Raw genomic sequence first — 18,281 nt, 5'->3', positions numbered from 1 at the left:
TGATCTCTCACAGTTCAGTCACCCTCAGTCCCGTAAGGACTGCTCGTATATTAATGACTCTTTGTGAAAGCAGAGGGGCAGGGAGAAGGGGAGAATGTCGGGGAGGGGAGGGACTTTTGAAGTGAATAGTAATATAATGATCAAGAAGTGTGAAATGATGCAGGTTCCAGCTAGATGTGTAACCCAGGCATTTAAGTGACTTAACCACAGGGTGCTTCACAACCACAATCCATGATGCATCTACCTTAAAGGTTTAAGGTACTGTGAGGCTCAAAAGAGGTGACAAACGTGAATCCCCAGATTATATGCTTCCAGAGCACCATGCTCTGATGTTTGTAAATTTAGCACAGATGCAATTTTCCTTCTGCTTGTGGAATTATTTAGCTGATGTCCGTCTCCACTACTAGACCTATCTTGTTCATCCTTCAATTCCTAAAAGTGCATATCTAAAAGTAGCAGGTCCTTAGAAATATTTGTAAAATGAATGAATCAGAGTACTTTGTAAACAGTAAAGCCATGTACAAGTATGAACATCAGACATCTGAGAAATTCATTAATTCAAAAAATGTTTACTTAACTATGTGCCAGCCACTACTCTAAGGCACTTGGGATGCATTAGTGAACAGAAGAGATCACTACACACATAGAGCTTACATTCTAGTTTGGGAAAACAGGCAATGAAAATATGGGCACAACTCATTTTATTGCACTTCGGTTCACTGCACTTCTCAGATATTGTGTTTTTTACAAATCAATGGTTTATGGCAACACTCGGTGGAGCAAGTCTATCAGTGCCATTTTTCCAATAGCATTTGCTTACTTCGTGTCTGTCACATTTTGGTAAATCTTGCGGTATTTCAAACTTTTTCATTATTATGATATTTGTTATGGCAACCTATGATCAGTGATTTTTTAATATTATTTTATGACCCACTGAAGGCTCAGATGATAGCTAGCAACTTTTAGCAATAAAGTATTTTTCAATTAGGCATGTACATCTTTTTTTAGACATAATGTACACTGAATAGACTACAGTATGGTATAAACACAACTTTTATATGCACTGGGAAACTAAAAAATTCATGTGACTCGTTTTACTGCAATATCTGCTTTATTGCAGTGGTCTGAACTAAACCCACAATATCTCTGAGGTATGCCTGCAAACACATTAATTAAGTATATTTGAAGGTGATAAATGATGTGGGGGAAAAAAGCAAGGTATGGGGGGCTGGAAACAACCAGACAGTCCTAAGGTGGGTGCATATGAGAAATAGCCAAGAGGGTCCAGTGGTTAGGACTTGGCACTTCACTGCCATGGCCCTGGGTTCAATCCCTGGTCAGGGAACTAAGATCCTGCAAGACAGGCGGCGCAGTCAAAAAAAAAAAAAGAGAGAGAGAAACAGGCAAGAAAGAGCTTACTGCACTTAGAACCGAATGAACAAAGCAGGGAGCAGCCAGAGAATACAGGTCTCATAGGGCAATATTTCTCCTTGAATCCTAGTTAACTTTCTAAATAAGCTGATGCAGTGAACAGTGTGGAATTGCCTAAATTTTTTTTTTTAAGCCTTTTATTTATTTATTTTTTTATTTTTTTTTTTTTGGCCATGCCGCGCGTGGCTTGCAGGATCTTACTTCCCCAACTAGGGATGGAACCTGGGCCCCAGCAGTGAAAGCACCGAGTCCTAACCACTGGACCACCAGGGAATTCCCTGGAATTGCCTAAATTCTTATACCTTACATCAGTAATATAAACGAGAAGCACATCAGGAAGACATCTCAACAGTTCCCACCCACAGACTGACCTAATCCTGAGGCCATTTTCTTCATTTGGTGGTGGTCTCAAATACTATGGAAATTTTTTAAATGCAAGGTCCCCAGGGTATCCCCAAAAGTGAACCAAGACCTCAACGCTCATAAGCCAGGCATGCCCTTGGCCAGATCTGGTTTCCTGGGACTCAGAACGGGACCAGTCTCCAGATGGTATTTTGGGGGAAGGGTATTAGCTAGACAGCCCCCAAACATTTTAACAATGTGAATTCTCACCAGCTACACAAGTAACCCTCAACCATCAGAAATCTATGGTCCATGTCATTTATGATTGTTTGAGTGCCTCCACTGTAAAAGCTCAGCTACTGCCAACAGTCATAATGCTTCTGATGTCCTGGACACCTGCGATCAGGGACAAACCTTGATGTAAAAGTTTTATTTACTTGGGCCTAAGGGACAAAAAGTCACTTTATAATTATACCAAAACTGTATTCTTATTAGTTAGCCTAGTCTAGAATTTTACAAATTCCCTTAAATATCATATTCCCTAACTTCCTCCTTCTCAAGGTGAAAGAGGAAAAAATTAATTCACTAAAAAGGGAGAAACACAAATTATGACTTCAAATATAAAAAGGGACTGAGTTACAGGAGTGACCTGCTCTGAGAAGCTCCAAGCAATTTGAAGAAATCTTACAGATGTTACATATTCAATATCAACATTTAATATCAGAGGTAATTATAAAAAGCAAAAGAATATTCAGAATCCTGCATAATTCTCTAATCTGAAATCTCTACTTTCAAAGAGTCTGGAACTTAAAGTAAAATCATCTCTTATGCCCTTTACCCAATTACCCTTCAATGGGCAACAAATATTTCTTAATATTAGAATCAAGAACACTCAGTGTATACCTTGTTGAGTTCTTCTATCCTTCTGATGAGGTACGGATTGCTAGAGGAATTCTCAAAGTAGACATAATCTGTAATTAAAGGAAGTAAAGAGCTTAATCTTTTCAACAGAAAGTTCACATTTGTCAATTTATGACTTTTTATATCAGGTAATTCACATTCAAAATGAAGCACGCCCGTGATTCATTTCCTGGTAAAAGCAAACTGAGTAATGCAGCCTTAATATATTCTCTTTCTTATGTGCTTACCATTCACAGACCCTTATTTTCCTGGCATTTTCATTTCAATTAATGTTTTATTCAAGTTCTCCTAGACTTCTGTCCCACATGTGTCATTTCTTTAATAATAAACAAAAAGACACCTCTTATCATTGAGTAGTCAGAGCTGACTAAACATGTGTCTTTCATACAATAACTGCTTCCACATCTTTTCACTCCAATCCAATTTGCCCTGGAGTAGGCTTCTCACATAAAACTATTGACCTAAGACAAATTCAGAGCATCTTGAAAGGCTTAGCAGCCCAAAGTACATTTCAATCACCAACTTAAAAAAAAATCAGGTGAGCAGAGCAGAAGCACATTGACAAACTTTTTCACAGCTCTACCAGGAAGATGAGGAGGAGAAAAAGGAGAGGGGTCACTTTTTGAGAGGCAGAGCTCTGTGGAGGTGATACCAGCCTTTTTAATACCATATTTACCATATTTACTCCAGATCCATTTAGGGTCTCGTTATAAAGCAACTGCTGCAGCCTTTCAACAAAAAGCATATAAATTTTCAAGTGTGGTTCTTCCTCTCATCTAATAGGCTCACTGGAAACTTCCCACTGTGTGTTTAGTTGAGAGGCTGGGCTGCAGTGTTATTGTCTATCTTAGTGGCTCTTTCCCGTCTCCCTTCTGCAAAGTGGCCTCATTTAGCCAGGCCGTTCCCACCACCATCCATCAAGGAGCTTGGCTAATGAGCAGAGAAGAGCCAGTCTCACACACAAACACGTCACTTATCTGAATTATTATTTTACCAGGAAAGAGGGAGGAGGGCGTCGTGAGTAGGGAGAAAGTTTGTTTGACCTTATTTCTCTCTTCTGCAGAAGGCTGGGAAGGAGGCAGACAGCAGAGCAAACGTCCAGGCAAAGCTCCACTCCCCACCCAAGGCTGCGGTGCCCCGGCCCCTCTAAGCCCCATTCCTGGGGGGGGCTGCACAAGAAACGTAAGGGAGAGGGACGAGGGAGAGGTGCAGGGCCCTGTCCCCGCAAACAGGCCTATCCAGCTGTGCCCCTGGCTGGGCCCCCATCGCCCCCACCCACACCCCCAATGAAGGGGAGCAGTAGAGGAGAGATGTCCCTCCACTCTCTCCAAACCCCCAACGCCTAGAAGTCACGCGAGGAAAGACCACCCTCTTAGGGGGCTCGACGGCCCCTGACCCCCATGGGGGTTTCACGGGCTGAGGGGGAGGTGGCGTCTGATAATTCATACCCCCAAGTACAGGCCTGGCCTAAAACCCTGGTTGGGATGCGGGGGTGTGGATGGGCCCCGGTCCCTTGTGGGCCACGGTGGGGGAGGGGAGAGGGGAGGGGGGGCAGCCCCGGCCCCCTCCGCAGGCCCCCAGCCCCATGCGCCCTCAGCCCGGGCGCCCGTGGCTCCCAGCGGTTAGGGTGAACTCGCCCCTACCCCCCACTCCCGGAGCCCGCTCCCAGACGGGCCGGGTCGGGCCGAGCCTTCCTACCTCCGACCCGGTACATGTTGGCCGCCATGTCCGCCCGCCCGCCCGCGGAGCCCGAGCCGAGCCCCGCCCGCTGCCGCCGCCGCCGCCGCCGCCACCGCCGCCGCCGCCGCCGCCGCCTCAGCCCCGGCCGCCGCCGCCGCCGCCGCCGCCGCCGCCGCCGCCGACGCCGCGCCTAGCCGCGGGGGGGAAGGGAGGGAGGGAACAAGGGGAGGGGGAAGTGAAGGGGAGGGGGAAGTGAAGGGGAGGGGACGCAGAGGGGTGGGAGCAGGTGCCCGCCCCCAGCGCCGGGCTAGCGAGGCAGAGTTCCCGGCCACCCGGGAGCCCGGAGCGCTTGGGGCCAGCAGGGAATTGGGGAGGGGGGCGGCTTGGGGGACCTAACTGGAAGTGGAGGGTCCTAGGACAGGGGTCCTGGCCCAAGCCGAGGCCTGCACCCGCAAATGCGGGCCAGGGGCTATCAGAGAATCGGGGTGGCGGCAGGGGCTCAGCCTCTCCGGAGCCCTTATCGTCCCAACCAGCGTACCCCGGCACCTGCCCACCCCGAGACAGGGCTTCCTCCCCGCTTCTGTCCCTGGAGAGCCCCCGTCTGTGTGACCTCGAGCACGTGAGCCCCTGTCTCGGTGCAAACACTTGGATGCAAATAAGTGCTCGCAGCAGGGCGCCTTCCTCGTGGTGATGGTAATGCGGCGGGCCTGGAGCTGGCAGGCCCTGGAGCCAGGAGGACCCCAGGTGCCTGCAGCTTCTCCGGGCAAAGACTTATCTGGGGACAAGGCTAGAAAAACAGGTCCCTTCCAAGTCTACCGTAACTACGTTGTCAGGTCTATCCGCGTTCACCCCAAAACCGGGCTGAATAAAACCTATTTCCCCACACCTGGAGGCCTTGCCTCTAGACAGGCTTGCAGTGCAGCCCGGCTGGGAGAAGAGACCATTAGAGGAGGGGGGCTTCCTTTGCCCTTACGGGAACAGGGCCCTACAGTTCATCATCACCACAGCCCCTCAAAAAAGAGATCGTGCCAATCAGCTTACTGTTAATGGACTGTTAACTGGTTATGTACCTAAAGCTTTTAAAGTTATTATTTTCCCATGCGAATTCTCTAGACAACCCCTGTTTTCTCAGCCTTCATACCCTCACAGAAACAAAGAACCAAGTAGAGTTGAATCTGAGCTGGCTCTCCCCCAAAATGAACACAAACAACCTTCTTTAGAGAAGCCAATCCATTCCAAACTACTCCCAGACATTGTTGTAAAATACACATGAAGATGATCCCTTACTGTTGTAGGTTGTTTGGAGTTCCTGGTGCTTTACAGCTGTGTGTTGTTGACTCTGGGTTTGGGGTCTGTGCAGGGATGGGAAGTGTCCCCAGAAAAGAAGATTGTGTTTTGTTTGTCTGGTGATGGCATTTGTGACGGTCCATTATCACAAATTACTTAGGTGAAAAAAATAATTTTCTACATAGCTGAGGGAAAGTAAAAAATAAAATAAAAAATAAAGCACCTTTGCCTGAATTACCTTGATTGACTGTGTGACCCAAGTTTCTTTAAGTATAAAATGGGGGCACACTAATTCCACTTCACAGATGGGGTAAGGATCAGTTGTGATATCTTAAAATGCTTTGTAAACCAGCATAGAGCACTATGCAAATACAGGTGTCTGTTGCTTTTTTTTACCTCAAGAAAGTTTCACATTCCCAAAGGTTTTATGCCATGAGTCAAATTGTGATCCTGCATCAGCTCTTTTGACCTAGAGAAAAAAGCAGAAGTGTTTTGTTATGCACACTGCATAACTGTTATTTCTCATAACCCTTTTACTGGAGATCCCACAGAAAACATATTGTGACGTATCTGACATCACTCTCTCCGTTTCTGAGCTGACACATACATAGGTTGAATAATTTAGCTGGAGTCAAACCATAAACTGGCAGCAGTATTGGGATAATTCAGCCCTTTCCTTTGGCCTAGAAATCTCTAAACCAGGAAGAATTTCTGCAAGTGAAAAGGCCACCTGGAAACCATAAACTGCAAAGGAATAATAGATCGCAAGCTCTACTAAAGGGTTTTCTCGTTATTTTTGAATAAATGAGCAATTTCTCCCCTTCAAAATATTTCTCTGTTTCTGTTAGTTCCTTGTCTCATTTCCACAGTTTTGTGCACCTTACCAGGTACTAACCACAATAAATGGGCAAAAGTGCCAAGAGAACTCCCTCCATCCGTACCTATCTCCTCCCCTTAGGAACAGCCTTATCCAGAAGCCCCAACCCCACGCCCCCATGAAAGGGCTCAGAGTTTGGGGGGCAGGGGATGAGTAGTAGGAGGTAATGATGGTGGCAGAACCCAGGCTCTGCCTTCCTCTAGATTCTGTGTATTTTTTTTTTAATTTATTTATTTTATTTATTTATTTTGGGCTGCTTGGGTCTTTGTTGTTGTGTGTGGGCTTTCTCTAGTTGCGGCGAGCGGGGGCTATTCTTCGTTGTGGTGAGCAGGCCTCTCATTGCGGTGGCTTCTCATGTTGCGGAAGCACTGGCTCTAGAGCGCAGGCTCAGTAGTTGTGGCACACAGGCTCAGTAGTTGTGGTGCACGGGCTTAGTTGCTCTGCAGCATGTGGGATCTTACCAGACCAGGGCTCAAACCCGTGTTCCCTGCATTGGCAGGCGGATTCTTTTTATCTATTTTTTATAAATTTATTTATGTATTTATTTTTAGCTGCATTGGGTCTTCATTGCTGTGCGTGGTCTTTCTCTAGTGGAGGCGAGCAGGGGCTACTCTTCGTTATGGCGCGCGGGCTTCTTGTTTTGGTGGCTTCTCTTGTTGTAGAGCACGGTCTCTAGGCGCGTGGGCTTCAGTAGTTGTGGCATGCAGGCTCAGTAGTTGTGGCTCATGGGCTCTAGAGCGCAGGCTCAGTAGTTGTGGCGCATGAGCTTAGCTGCTCTGCAGCATGTGGGATCTTCCCGGACCAGGGCTCGAACCTGTGTCCCCTGCACTGGCAGGTGGGTTCTTAACCACTGTGCCACCAGGGAAGCCCAGATTCTGTGTGTTTAACCTCTTTCATCTCCAGATCCTGGACCAGTGTCTTCTACATAATAGGTGCTCAATATCTGAAAGAATAAGTGCCCGTGAATGATGGGCTCAACATAAAGAACCAGATGCAGAGTTGAATGCAGGGACTTTTGTCTATGAAACTTTTATACCTCCTAATATCAAAGAGGTGTGCACATAAGAGAGTTCAGCAAATGTCTCTAGATTGGAGAAAAAAAAAAAAACATACAAAGAAGGGTGGAAAAGCCTGTGCCTTCAAAGAAAGCAAAGGCACTTCTACCTCCTCAGGCTGCATGGCTCAGATCACAAACTTGTCATCAATCAGCCCAAACTTCACTCCTAGTTTGACTGTTCAGCTTTAACACCTTGAGCAAGTTGCTTAACCCCTCAGATCCTCAAATTCTACAAATCATGACTAGTGATTGACACCTATGGTGAATGCTTATGCTAAAAAGTGAAATATACAATGTGTTGGGCACATGTTAAGCTTCATACTTATATGTCACTTCTCTCTATTCCAGCCATCCTCATTACTAAGAAAGAGGGGTCTCTCAGATCCTGCCAGAAACCCCAGGGAAAATCCAGCCTCCGTCCGCAAGGGTAAAATTTCCTGGCATGGCCGTTGTGATTAAAGAACCACGATAAGGGATTGCCAAAAGGCCCAGAATCTTCCCTGTGCAGTCCCCAGCATCCCACAGCTTAGCTGAAAAAAAGTGGATGCTGCAAGAAAGCTATAGATAAGACAGAGGGTTGGTTTTTGTCTCAACATCAGGATGGAATTTTTATACATGAAAAAAAAATAAGGGCTGGCCAGAGTCTGGGAACTTTCTGATATTGAACTCAAGAAAGGAGCCTGGGGGTCTAGAATGTAATTAATCTGAAACCAGATGCCAGTCTTCAGATAAGTACCATATCTTGTCCTTCGTGTTTTCTTTGATTTCTCTCTCTTTCTCTTTCCCTTTTCTTTCATTAACTTATGTGTTATTTAGTAAAAATTCCTTTGGAAGAAGGCCAGTCTCTCTCAGCTATTCCAAGGTGGTCCTGGGTTTTACAAGCAGATGACTGTATTCCAGGAGAAAGCAAGAATCAAAGCAATGGAGCCCCTAAGGGAAAGGAAACCAGAGTCGGAGTTTCCTAGCTTCTTTAGCCATGGAGCTTCTCCTTCCATTGATCCCCTGTGCTAAAAACATGAAACCCAGGACCAGTCCCAGATCTTGATTTTTGGAAGTGTGTGTTTTAGGATTCCATGGTTCTCTCATGCCCTCAAAGAGGAGTTAGCTCAGCCATTTGGCTGCATCCACAAGGAGGTTCCTTCTCTAGCGACAACATTGCCTCCAGATACTGGAAAAGCGACTGGAAATCACAACGTAGACAGGGATGAGCCCCTGGAAGGGTAACCTAACTGACGTAAGTGCTTTTTTTTTTTTTTTTATCTATAAAGTGCTGGAGTGCTGTGGATTTGAATTGGCGATGATGACAGCACAGGGTGTGGGGTCAGGAAATAGAATCCTGAAAGGCAATGGGAAGTGTTGAAGGGATACAACAGGGAGTGTTTGTAGGAATGACTCAGATAGCAGCAAAGAGAGTGGATTGGAGAGGCTGGAGAGTCGAGGCTGTGAGATCAGTCGGCAGGTTGGTGCAAAGGGATGATGACCTAGAGTAGAGGCAGTGGGATATGAGAGATGTAGATGGGTTTGAGAGAGACTTAGGGGGTGGGAGCTACAGAATCTGGTGCCTTTGGGGAGGTTTGGAGTAAAGGGGTAGCATCTGGTTATCAGCAAGTGGGTGGAGAGAGGTGTGATTCAGTGAGTAGAAAGTACAGGAGGGGAGGCAAGTTGGGGGGAAGAGGGGTGGTTGACAGGTTCAGTTTTAGACAAGTTGTGTGCAAGGTGCCTTTTGAGGGACTTCCCTGGCGGTTCAGTGGTTAAGACTCCACACTTCCAACGTGCTTCCAATGAAGGGGGCGTGGGTTTGATCCCTGGTCGGGGAACTAAGAACCCACATGCCGTGCGGCACAGCCAAAAAAAAAGAGGTGCATTTGGAAACATGCAGGTATGTTTCCTTGTTAAGAATGAGGTGGACGAACAGACCTGGAGTTTGAGAGAGCTGGGCTAGAAATACCCTCTTCTGTGTCACCATCAGCTCAGAGCCAGGTCTGTCTTGTCTGAGGAGTAAACCAAACCCTGCCCCCAGGGGAAGAAGCAGGTTCCCTGAGTCCTTCAGCTTGGGAGAAAACAGGTTTAGCCGGTCTAGGTCCAGGAGATCAGGGTCCAGGTCCAAATGTGCAAACAGGCAGGGCACGGGCAAAGAGCCATGCAAGTCACTGACCAAGACAGGTGGTGAAGACAAGGGGGAATGCCCAGGACTGACCTCTCCCACAGGCAAAATTCTCAGCTGGAGAAAGAGAGTTCTGCTCCCAGGATGAAAAAAGCAGCTGGGGTGGGAGGGTGGGAGTGGGGGATGAAAAGAACAGGAAGAGAAGGGAAGGGACACAGCCTAAAAAAGCAAATCTGCGTATTTCCTAACTTAACCCTCTTGCCTCTAAGATGGTATAGTGGGTTGAATGGTGGTCCCCCAAAATATATGTCCACCTGGAATCTGTGAATGTGACCTTATTTAGAGAAAAGGTATTTGCAGATGAAATTAATGATCTGGAGGTAAGATCATCCTGAATTAGGGTTGGCCCTATATCCAATGATAAGTGTCCTTGTGTGAAACAGAAGAAGAGAGGACACAGAGTGAAGAGGAGAAGGCATGTGAAGGTAGAGGCAAAGACTGGTGTTATGAGCTATAAGCCAAGGCAATGCCAAAGACTGCCAGCAACCAACAGATATTGGGGGAGAGGCATGGAATAGATTCTCCGTCAAAGCCCCCAGAAGGAACTAAGTTTGCTGGCACCTTCATTTCTGGCTTCTGGCCTTCAGAACCATGAGGGAATAAATATCTGTTGTTTGAAGCCACCCAAGTTGTGGTAATTTGTTACGGCAGCCCTAGGAAACTCATACAGATGGTAACCACCCCTTGATTTTAAGTAAACATAGATTCAGCCAGAAAACACTGAGCACTATATACAGGGACTAAGGGACATGGAAGCCAAATAAAAGAGAGATACATAGAGAGAAGAGGGCCCAGCACCACTCCACTTAAGTCCTGCTCAGATCCTTTAGACAGAGCTCAATTTATCTCATATTGGTTTGTCTCTCCTTCTGGCTGACATGGTTGGCTTAGTAGTGCTAAGAGAAAAGAACACCCAGTTGCAATGCCCCTCAGCTAAGTGCCAGTGGAAGCATCCCCCAATTTTTTTCTTCCCCAGCACACCTGTGAGCTATCACACATTCCCATGAGCAACAGCAGATTACCAATAAGGTAATGCACCTTTTAACCCCTTAATTGTGTTTCTTTGTCAGGAAGCACTCTGGCTCCTCAGATCCCAATCAATGCTTCTATGGTGGGGAGTAGGGTGGAGGCTACCAAGAATATGTCTCGTCTACAAAAATGCCCTTTTCATTCAACAAATAGATAATGAGTACTGTTAAAGGCATTGAGGATACACCAGTGAACAAGATAGACAAAGCACCTGTCTCCCTGGAGCTTATATTCTAGTGGAGAAGACAGAGAATGACCAAGTAAATCAATCAATAGACATGCTAGTATACGATGGTAAAGGTTCTACAGAAAGTAAATCCGGATAAAGAAACAAAAAGTTATGGTGGTGGTCAGGGAAGGCCTCTTGGACGTAAGAACTCAAAAGAGACCTAATGATAGGATGAAGTGAACCACTGGGACACGTGGGGAGCAACATGCCAGGACAAAGGAACAGCAAGTGCCAATTCCCCAAATCAAGACTCAGCCTGACCTGATCGTGACCTAGGAAGGCCAGTGTGGGTAGGAGATGAGATCAGGGAAGTGAGCAGGGTCCAATCATGTAGGGCCTAGGAGGCCATGGTAAAGTGTTTGAATTTTGTTCTAAGTATAATGGAAAGGTTTTTAACACAGGAATAACAGGGATCTGGTTTATGTTTTAAAAAGATCACGTGGAATATGAAGAACACAAAGTAGAAAGGGGCCAGTCTTGACTTCCAATTCAAAAAAACATGACTGGGGACTTCCATGATGGTCCAGTGGTTAAGACTCTGTGCTTCCACTGCAGGGGGCTCGGGTTGATCCCTGGTCAGGGAACTAAGCTCCCTTGGCCAAAAAAACAAAAAAGCATGACTGTGTTCTCTGGAGGCATCAAACCTCCTCTGGGCACTAGGAATTCAAAACTCACCAATCCAAAGTTTATGTGATGGAAAACCAAAACTCCTCCTGTGTTTCATTTGACATAATAGCGAGAGAGACCCCTTCCAGCTCAAACTGTGGTACTGAGACCTGTACGTAATGGCAACATACACTGGCTACCTTTTTAAATCCTATACCAAATCATGTTGGACAACATCTAGTCATGTAGGCTGTAGTTAGTTCCCCTTACACCCAATACTGTCACTGAGTTTTTCCTAGGCCATTCACCTTTCTTTCAGCTGAACTACATCTTGGTCATGGGGAACATGGTAAGACCAGTGAATTCCATGAATATGAGCCACTTACTGCATTTTTTCATGTTAAATAAAGTGTCTTGGTTATAAGTCATGCTGCATATATCATGACCTGAAATAAAGCCTCCTGAAAAGTTCACACAAAAAAATAAACCCCAAAGACACCAAAAGTCACTTGGGCTGCTGTACAGAGGATGGACTGAGGGGAATGGAAACACAGAGGCTTGTTAGGAGGCTAACTAACATACTTCGAGAGAGAGGTAACAAAGGCTTGGAATAGAATGATAGCCGTCGTGGCTAATAAAGATATATTTTTGAGATAGAGCCAATAGCCCTGGCTGAAGGGTTGGATGTAGGAGACGAGAGGGCAAAATCCATGAACATTAGTACTTTCAGAAGGTTGTAGATATCTGTTTGGAATAGACAACTGGTTCTGGGCTCTGGAGCTCAGCAGAGAGGCCCAGGCTAAAAATGCAGATCTGGGAGTCACCACTATGTAGAAAGTCTGTGAAGCTGGGGACTGGTCAGATCACGTGGGAGAGAGTATAGATGGCAAAGAGCACAGAAGCCTGAGCCCTGGGGCAAGCCAGCATTGAGGGCAGAGGTCAGTTCTGCACCCTGGCTGCACCAAGGAAACTGCTAGTATAATACCCAGGCCCCACCCCCAGAGATCCTGATTTAATTAGTTTGCAGTGGACCATGATGTTCAGTTAAGAGAAAAAAATCCTCAGGTGATTTTTTTAATAAATTTATTTTATTTTATTTATTTTTTATTTTTGGCTGCGTTGGGTCTCCGTTGCTGCGCGCGGGCTTTCTCTAATTGCGGCGAGCAGGGGCTACTCTTCATTGCGGCGCACGGGGCTTCTCATTGCGGTGGCTTCTCTTGTTGCAGAGCGTGGGCTCTAGGCGCACGGGCTTCAGTAGTTGTGGCACATGGGCTCAGTAGTTGTGGCTCGTGGGCTCCAGAGCGCAGGCTCAGTAGTTGTGGCGCACGGGCTTAGTTGCTCTGTGGCATGTGGGATCTTCCCGGCCCAGGGCTCGAACCCGTGTCCCCTGCATTGGCAGGCGGATTCTTAACCACTGCACCACCAGGGAAGTCCCTCCTCAAGTGATTTTAATGGGCAGCCAAGATTGAGAACTATTCAAGTAGTGATCAGGAGAGGAGAGCCGCAAAGGGGGACTGAGGGAGCAATGAGGGAGCTAGGAAAAAAGCCTGAGGAGTACAGGTTCCAGGAGCCATGTGACAAAAGGAGGGGCCCAATTGTGATAAACCAGAGCAACCAATCGACCACTGGATTTGGCAAGATGGTGGTCTTCAGAGACCGACTCCCCTGCCATCTTTTCTTTTGGTGGTTTCTGACTGTCCAAATCCTAGGCAGCTGGAAAAAAATTGGTAGGGTTCTGGTCTTAGATGTTCTGCGGTGTAGATGACTCCAAAAGCACAGAGGGGGCCTTACAGCCCCCCCCAGACTGAGGGATGGAGACTAGAATTTGCTCCTTTCATCAGCTCCTTTTATCTTTATCCATAGGTTTGTAGCTGCTGCCCTTTCTAAAAGAGACTGAGGGAAGTTATCTGCATCTTAATTTCAAAAAGGACAGAAAATGTTGGAGGGCTCAAAGCAAAACTTTGAACTCTCGGATAAATAAATCGTTGTTTATGTTTCCTTTTATCTCTGCGAAGTTTTGGAGGAAAAAACATGAGTAGTACAGAGCTGCCCCAAGGAGCTTCTTTTACAAAGCCAGGACGGGACCATATTATTAGTGGCAACTGACGCGATGTTTCCCGTTTAATTGCCCAGATCAGAGCGCTGAGGACCTGGCCCCAAAGAAAGGGCACCTGGAGCCAGTATAAGCTTTTTGAGGTTTTGGCAAAGGATGCCCAAGACCCATCCAGCCAAATCCCATCATTGGTTGTTTTCTGTAAGAGGAGACTAAGTGTCCATCCTCTGGAAGTCCTGACTCCCCTCCACCCCCGACAGGCTTCTGGTTTAGTGGGTGAAATTTAGACTGTGTTCATGGAATAGAGGGTGGAGCCCACGTTAGGAGCCAGAATTCTGGAAGCGGAGGGAAGAGAGAAGGCTCCAGCATTTCACGGAGTCTCCTTCCTGTGCCCTTGAACCTGGCTGCTTCCTCACGTCAGGTGTCCCCGGTCTCTGCTCCACACTCACACAGAACCTATGTTGGACCCTTTCTAGGGGTGGCCTGAAGTCTCTCACCCGGTCAGAGCAACTTCAAAGGCAGAGTCTGAAGACTCTGTGGCCTTGGTGTTCCCACCTCTTCCTCCCACTCTCCCCACCAACACACACCGCCTCGCACCTCCACAAGGCCCCTCAGATCTGGGCTGGAGTGGGGACTGCTTGCCTGTCACAATCACCGCCTCCAGGAGAAGATTTGAGGTGAAGTTTTCAAAGCTCCACTGACTTCTGCATGGTAGCCCAGCTTCTCCCAAAGCAGCTGCAGCAGAGGGCAGGCCCTGAGACTTGAGGGATGGAGCGACTCTCAGCCAGTGGCATGTTGCTGGGATCTGATGCATTATTTATGATGCTGGTGTCAGCGTGGCTCCCAGGCACCAGGGGAAATGGAAAAGGCACTTGGGCCTGTGCTGATTAAACTAAATATTTAAACAGGAATCAGGAATTGAGGCAAAACCCATTTTTCTTCAGTAAAGCAAAGAGCACCACAAATGACTTCAAGGCTGAGGACTTGATAAACACCATGCAGATCATAGGGGAAGGTTGGGTGCCCCTGGTTCATGGCTTTCCCCTGCCGTCAGATCCCAGTTCCCTCTCCAGGGCAGATCTAAAGGGTTTGCAGGGGACTTCGGAGTTGAGAGGGAAAGGGGAGTTGGAGGAGCAGAGGAATTCCCACCAGAGCCAATGTGGGAATGAAATTAGGAGACACCAGAACAAACTCCGGCTGGATGCATGCCTCTGCGCCATACCCTTTTGCGCTATTCCTGTCTCGCGATATCTGTTCTTCCCGGTCTGGAGCGATCTGTGCTACAGCATCTGCCCACGTGATCGCACTTACCTTTTGATTAGCTGGAAGGAGGATGACGGGATGTTGGGCAAACATGGACCAACCCTCTTGTCTTGATTCTTATTATTCCACCTGAGACAGGTCCCAATTAGGAAGCTGACCTCCACCCGCTGCACACAAACACAGAGGAAACCCTACACAGAGAAGACACAGGGGAACAGGGCCCTCTATTTACAATATCCAGAAATCTCCAGATATGAGGAAAGAAGGATCTCAAAAGGTGATTTCCTGGTGGAAAGAAACAGTTGTCATTTGGCCTGGCTTCTCCCGCTGTGTTTTTTCCTCCCGGGGGTTTCCCTCACTTGTATTTCTACAGCAGTCACCATTCCTGGTTCCCAGGGACGTGCTTTTTCTCAGTCCCTGCATGAACAAACACCCTTACCCTCCTTTCCTCTAAAGATAGCCGAGACTGCTGACATTTTCAAAATTAACTTTTATAAGAACTTAGGCAAGAAAAGGAAGTAATTGCAGGAAGTACAAATGCAGAAGTTCAGTTCAGTTCAAAGTTTATTGAGATTGTGTGTTTAGTCGATGTGCTGTACTCTGGGTTACCTTGATAGATGAAAATAGATTTCTGATCCTCAAGGAGTTCACTGTCTGATGGAAGAGGCAGGCAATTCGTATATGAGGAGTTACAATCTAATAAAATAAAAGCTATAATGGCTCAGAATTGGTAGCAATTAGTATGGCCTGCTGCAGGGGCAGGGCTGGTCAGAGAAGGCTTTGAGAGAAGGTGATATTTGATCTGGACCATCAATTAAAATAAAAACTTTGCATGGTAAAGAGTCAAAAAGGACATTCCAGACAGAGGGAAGAACATATAGGAAGTACATGCATGACATATGAGAACCAACAAGAAACTTGGTTCAAAGCCAGATTGTAAAGGCCTTAAATGCCAGGCTAAGGAGTTTGACCTAATCCTATAGGGCCTAGAGGCCATGGGGAGCTAACACTGTTATATTTGTATTACGTAAGAAGGATAGCAGTAGTTAAAATTTAATAAATCGGCATTTTATTTTTTGGCCACATTTTGGGGCTTGCGGGATCTTAGTTCCCCGACCAGGGATCGAACCCGTGCCCCCTGCAGTGGACATACAGAGTCCTAACCACTGGACGGCCAGGGAATTCCCCATAAATTGGCATTTTAGTTTTTCTAACTAAAATGTGAGTTCGGTTAGTATAAATACATAAAATTTCTGGGCCTGCAGAGCTGACAATAGAGCATAGGCAGCCGTGCTCCCTGTAAGACTTATCTTTAAATTCAACAGAGAAGTATTTGAAAAGACAAGGGGTAAATTAGAGCTCATCGTGTGAGTTCCATTCTCTTTTATCTTGGTATTATGGAATGAATATTTTTGTCCCTGCAAAATTCATATGTTGAAATCCTAACCCACAATGAAAAGGTGTTAGGAGGTGGGGCTCTTTGGGAGATAATTAGGTCACAGTGTGGAGCCTTCATGAATGGGATTATAAAAGAGACCCCAGAGAGCTCTCTAGCCCTCTTCCTGCCATGTGAGGCTACAAGTCTGCAACCCAGAAGAGGGTCCTCACTAGAACCTGTTCCTACTGGCACCATGATCTCAGACTTCCAGCCTCCAGAACTGTGAGGAATAAATTTCAGTTGTTTATAAGCTTCCAGTCTATGGTATTCAGTTATAGCAGCACAAACTATCTAAGAAAATTTGGAAAGGTGAAAATGACCAATATATGAGGAGAAATGGTATTATTGCCTGAAAACACTTCCTATGTGTTGGCTCCCACTTCAAAAATCCCAGCTGTCTGATGTCTCAGGAGTCCTGGAGGATGAGGTCACCTATGCCCTAGAGAATTTTTGCCAGGGAGAAGCAGATGAAGGTTTTGGGGCTCCTATGAGAAGTGATTATTTAGGTTTAAGAACTGGAGAGAGGTGGTTATTCAGGCCTGGTGAGACTTCAGGCGATAGGAACTTGGAGATGTTTAGGAACCAGGAATCATTCAAATTTGAGAAGTATGCGGACAGAGTTTGCCCAGGCCTTTGGAAAATTAACTGAAGAGATAACAGATGGCAAATTATAACAATTTTTAAAAAGGTAAATATTAAATAACTTGAGAAGAAATGCTGGCTGAGGAGTGACCGACATTTACACTAGTCCCAAGGATATGGCCCTGTGTTCCCTCTGCCATCTCTCTCTGGGCACTAAAGATAGAAGAGTTTGCACCTTCAGGTAGAGGGGCCCTGATCCCCTTTCCTGAATCAAGTATAGAAACACACATTTTAAAATGTATTTGTTCACAGAGACAAGGTTGGACATTTCCAAGATAATTTAAATGTCTAAGAAATTGAGGAAAATACCCACTCCCCCCACCAAAAAAAAAAAGGTTAGAAATATATAATATTAAGTGAAAAAAAGCAAGCTGGATTAAAATACATATGGTACAATTGCATTTAGGAAAAACCAAAAATTATATATTTGTAGTGTAAATACATAGGCAAATAAATGTATAGAAGATTGGCTAGAAAGATCTGCAACCAACAGTAGTTACCTCTGGGGACAGGGTGTGGGAGGCATGTGAAAATAACTCGATTTTCTTCTGTGTACTTCCATACTGTTCAAAGTGGGTTTTTTTGTTTTTTTTTTCTGTTCAAAGTTTTTTACGATGAGAATGCATTACGATGAGATGCATTTTCATCAAATACATTTTAGATTTTTACTTACTTATTTACTTAATTATTTATTTATTTAGTGGCTGCACGGCATGTGGGATTGAACCCGTGCCCCCTGCATTGCGAGCACGGGTTCTTAACCACTGGACCACCAGGGAAGTCCTGAAATACATTTTTTTAATTTAACAAAAAAATTTAAAAAAACTAAAGACATAGACAGAAAATTATACAGTAGAATTTTCTGAAGCCAAGTTGATTAGTCAGTCCTCTTGGGTGTCCAGCCTGCACCCCTATTCCTTGCACCAAATCAATTTTCCTTTTTTTTTCTTAAATTAACTTAGTTTACATAAACCAAAGACAAACAAAAAGAAACTACTATAACTAAGAAGATGCCAGATCATGAGTGCCTGTGTACACCAGGCTAAGATGAAACTTTATTATTATGTAGAGACCACAGGGAACTACCGAAGGGTTTTAAGCAAGGATGTGACAAGCATTTTAAAAATACCTCTCAGAAGCATTAAAGAGGACCAATCTGAGAAGGGCCAGACTGAAGCAAGGAGGCCAGTTACAAAAAGCTTTTTCAGTAGTCCAAGTGAGAGATGGTTTTAAGACAGGCTTCTTCATAGTCTGCTCTAAAC

At 45.8% G+C, this 18,281-nt stretch overlaps 1 protein-coding gene across 6 annotated transcripts in view; it reads right to left on the bottom strand.

The window, feature by feature from the left end:
- MTA3 (metastasis associated 1 family member 3) overlaps positions 1-4,454 on the bottom strand; it is a 155,343-nt gene extending 150,889 nt beyond the window's left edge. For all 6 annotated transcript variants that reach the window (XR_011076632.1, XM_068564747.1, XM_068564749.1 and 3 more), the window contains exons 1-2: positions 4,393-4,454; positions 2,677-2,744 (exon numbers count right to left, since the gene is read on the bottom strand). Coding sequence is in view for 5 of the 6 variants with exons in the window: in XM_068564747.1 (XP_068420848.1) it covers positions 2,677-2,744; positions 4,393-4,420 (96 nt within the window). In the remaining variant the exon portion in view is untranslated. The remainder of the gene's footprint in view (positions 1-2,676; positions 2,745-4,392) is intronic.
- Between the last annotated feature and the right edge of the window lie 13,827 nt (positions 4,455-18,281).

This window comes from Eschrichtius robustus, chromosome 15, assembly GCF_028021215.1.
Source record: "Eschrichtius robustus isolate mEscRob2 chromosome 15, mEscRob2.pri, whole genome shotgun sequence".
NCBI lineage: Eukaryota > Metazoa > Chordata > Mammalia > Artiodactyla > Eschrichtiidae > Eschrichtius > Eschrichtius robustus.
This window is presented reverse-complemented; position numbering and strand designations above follow the sequence as displayed.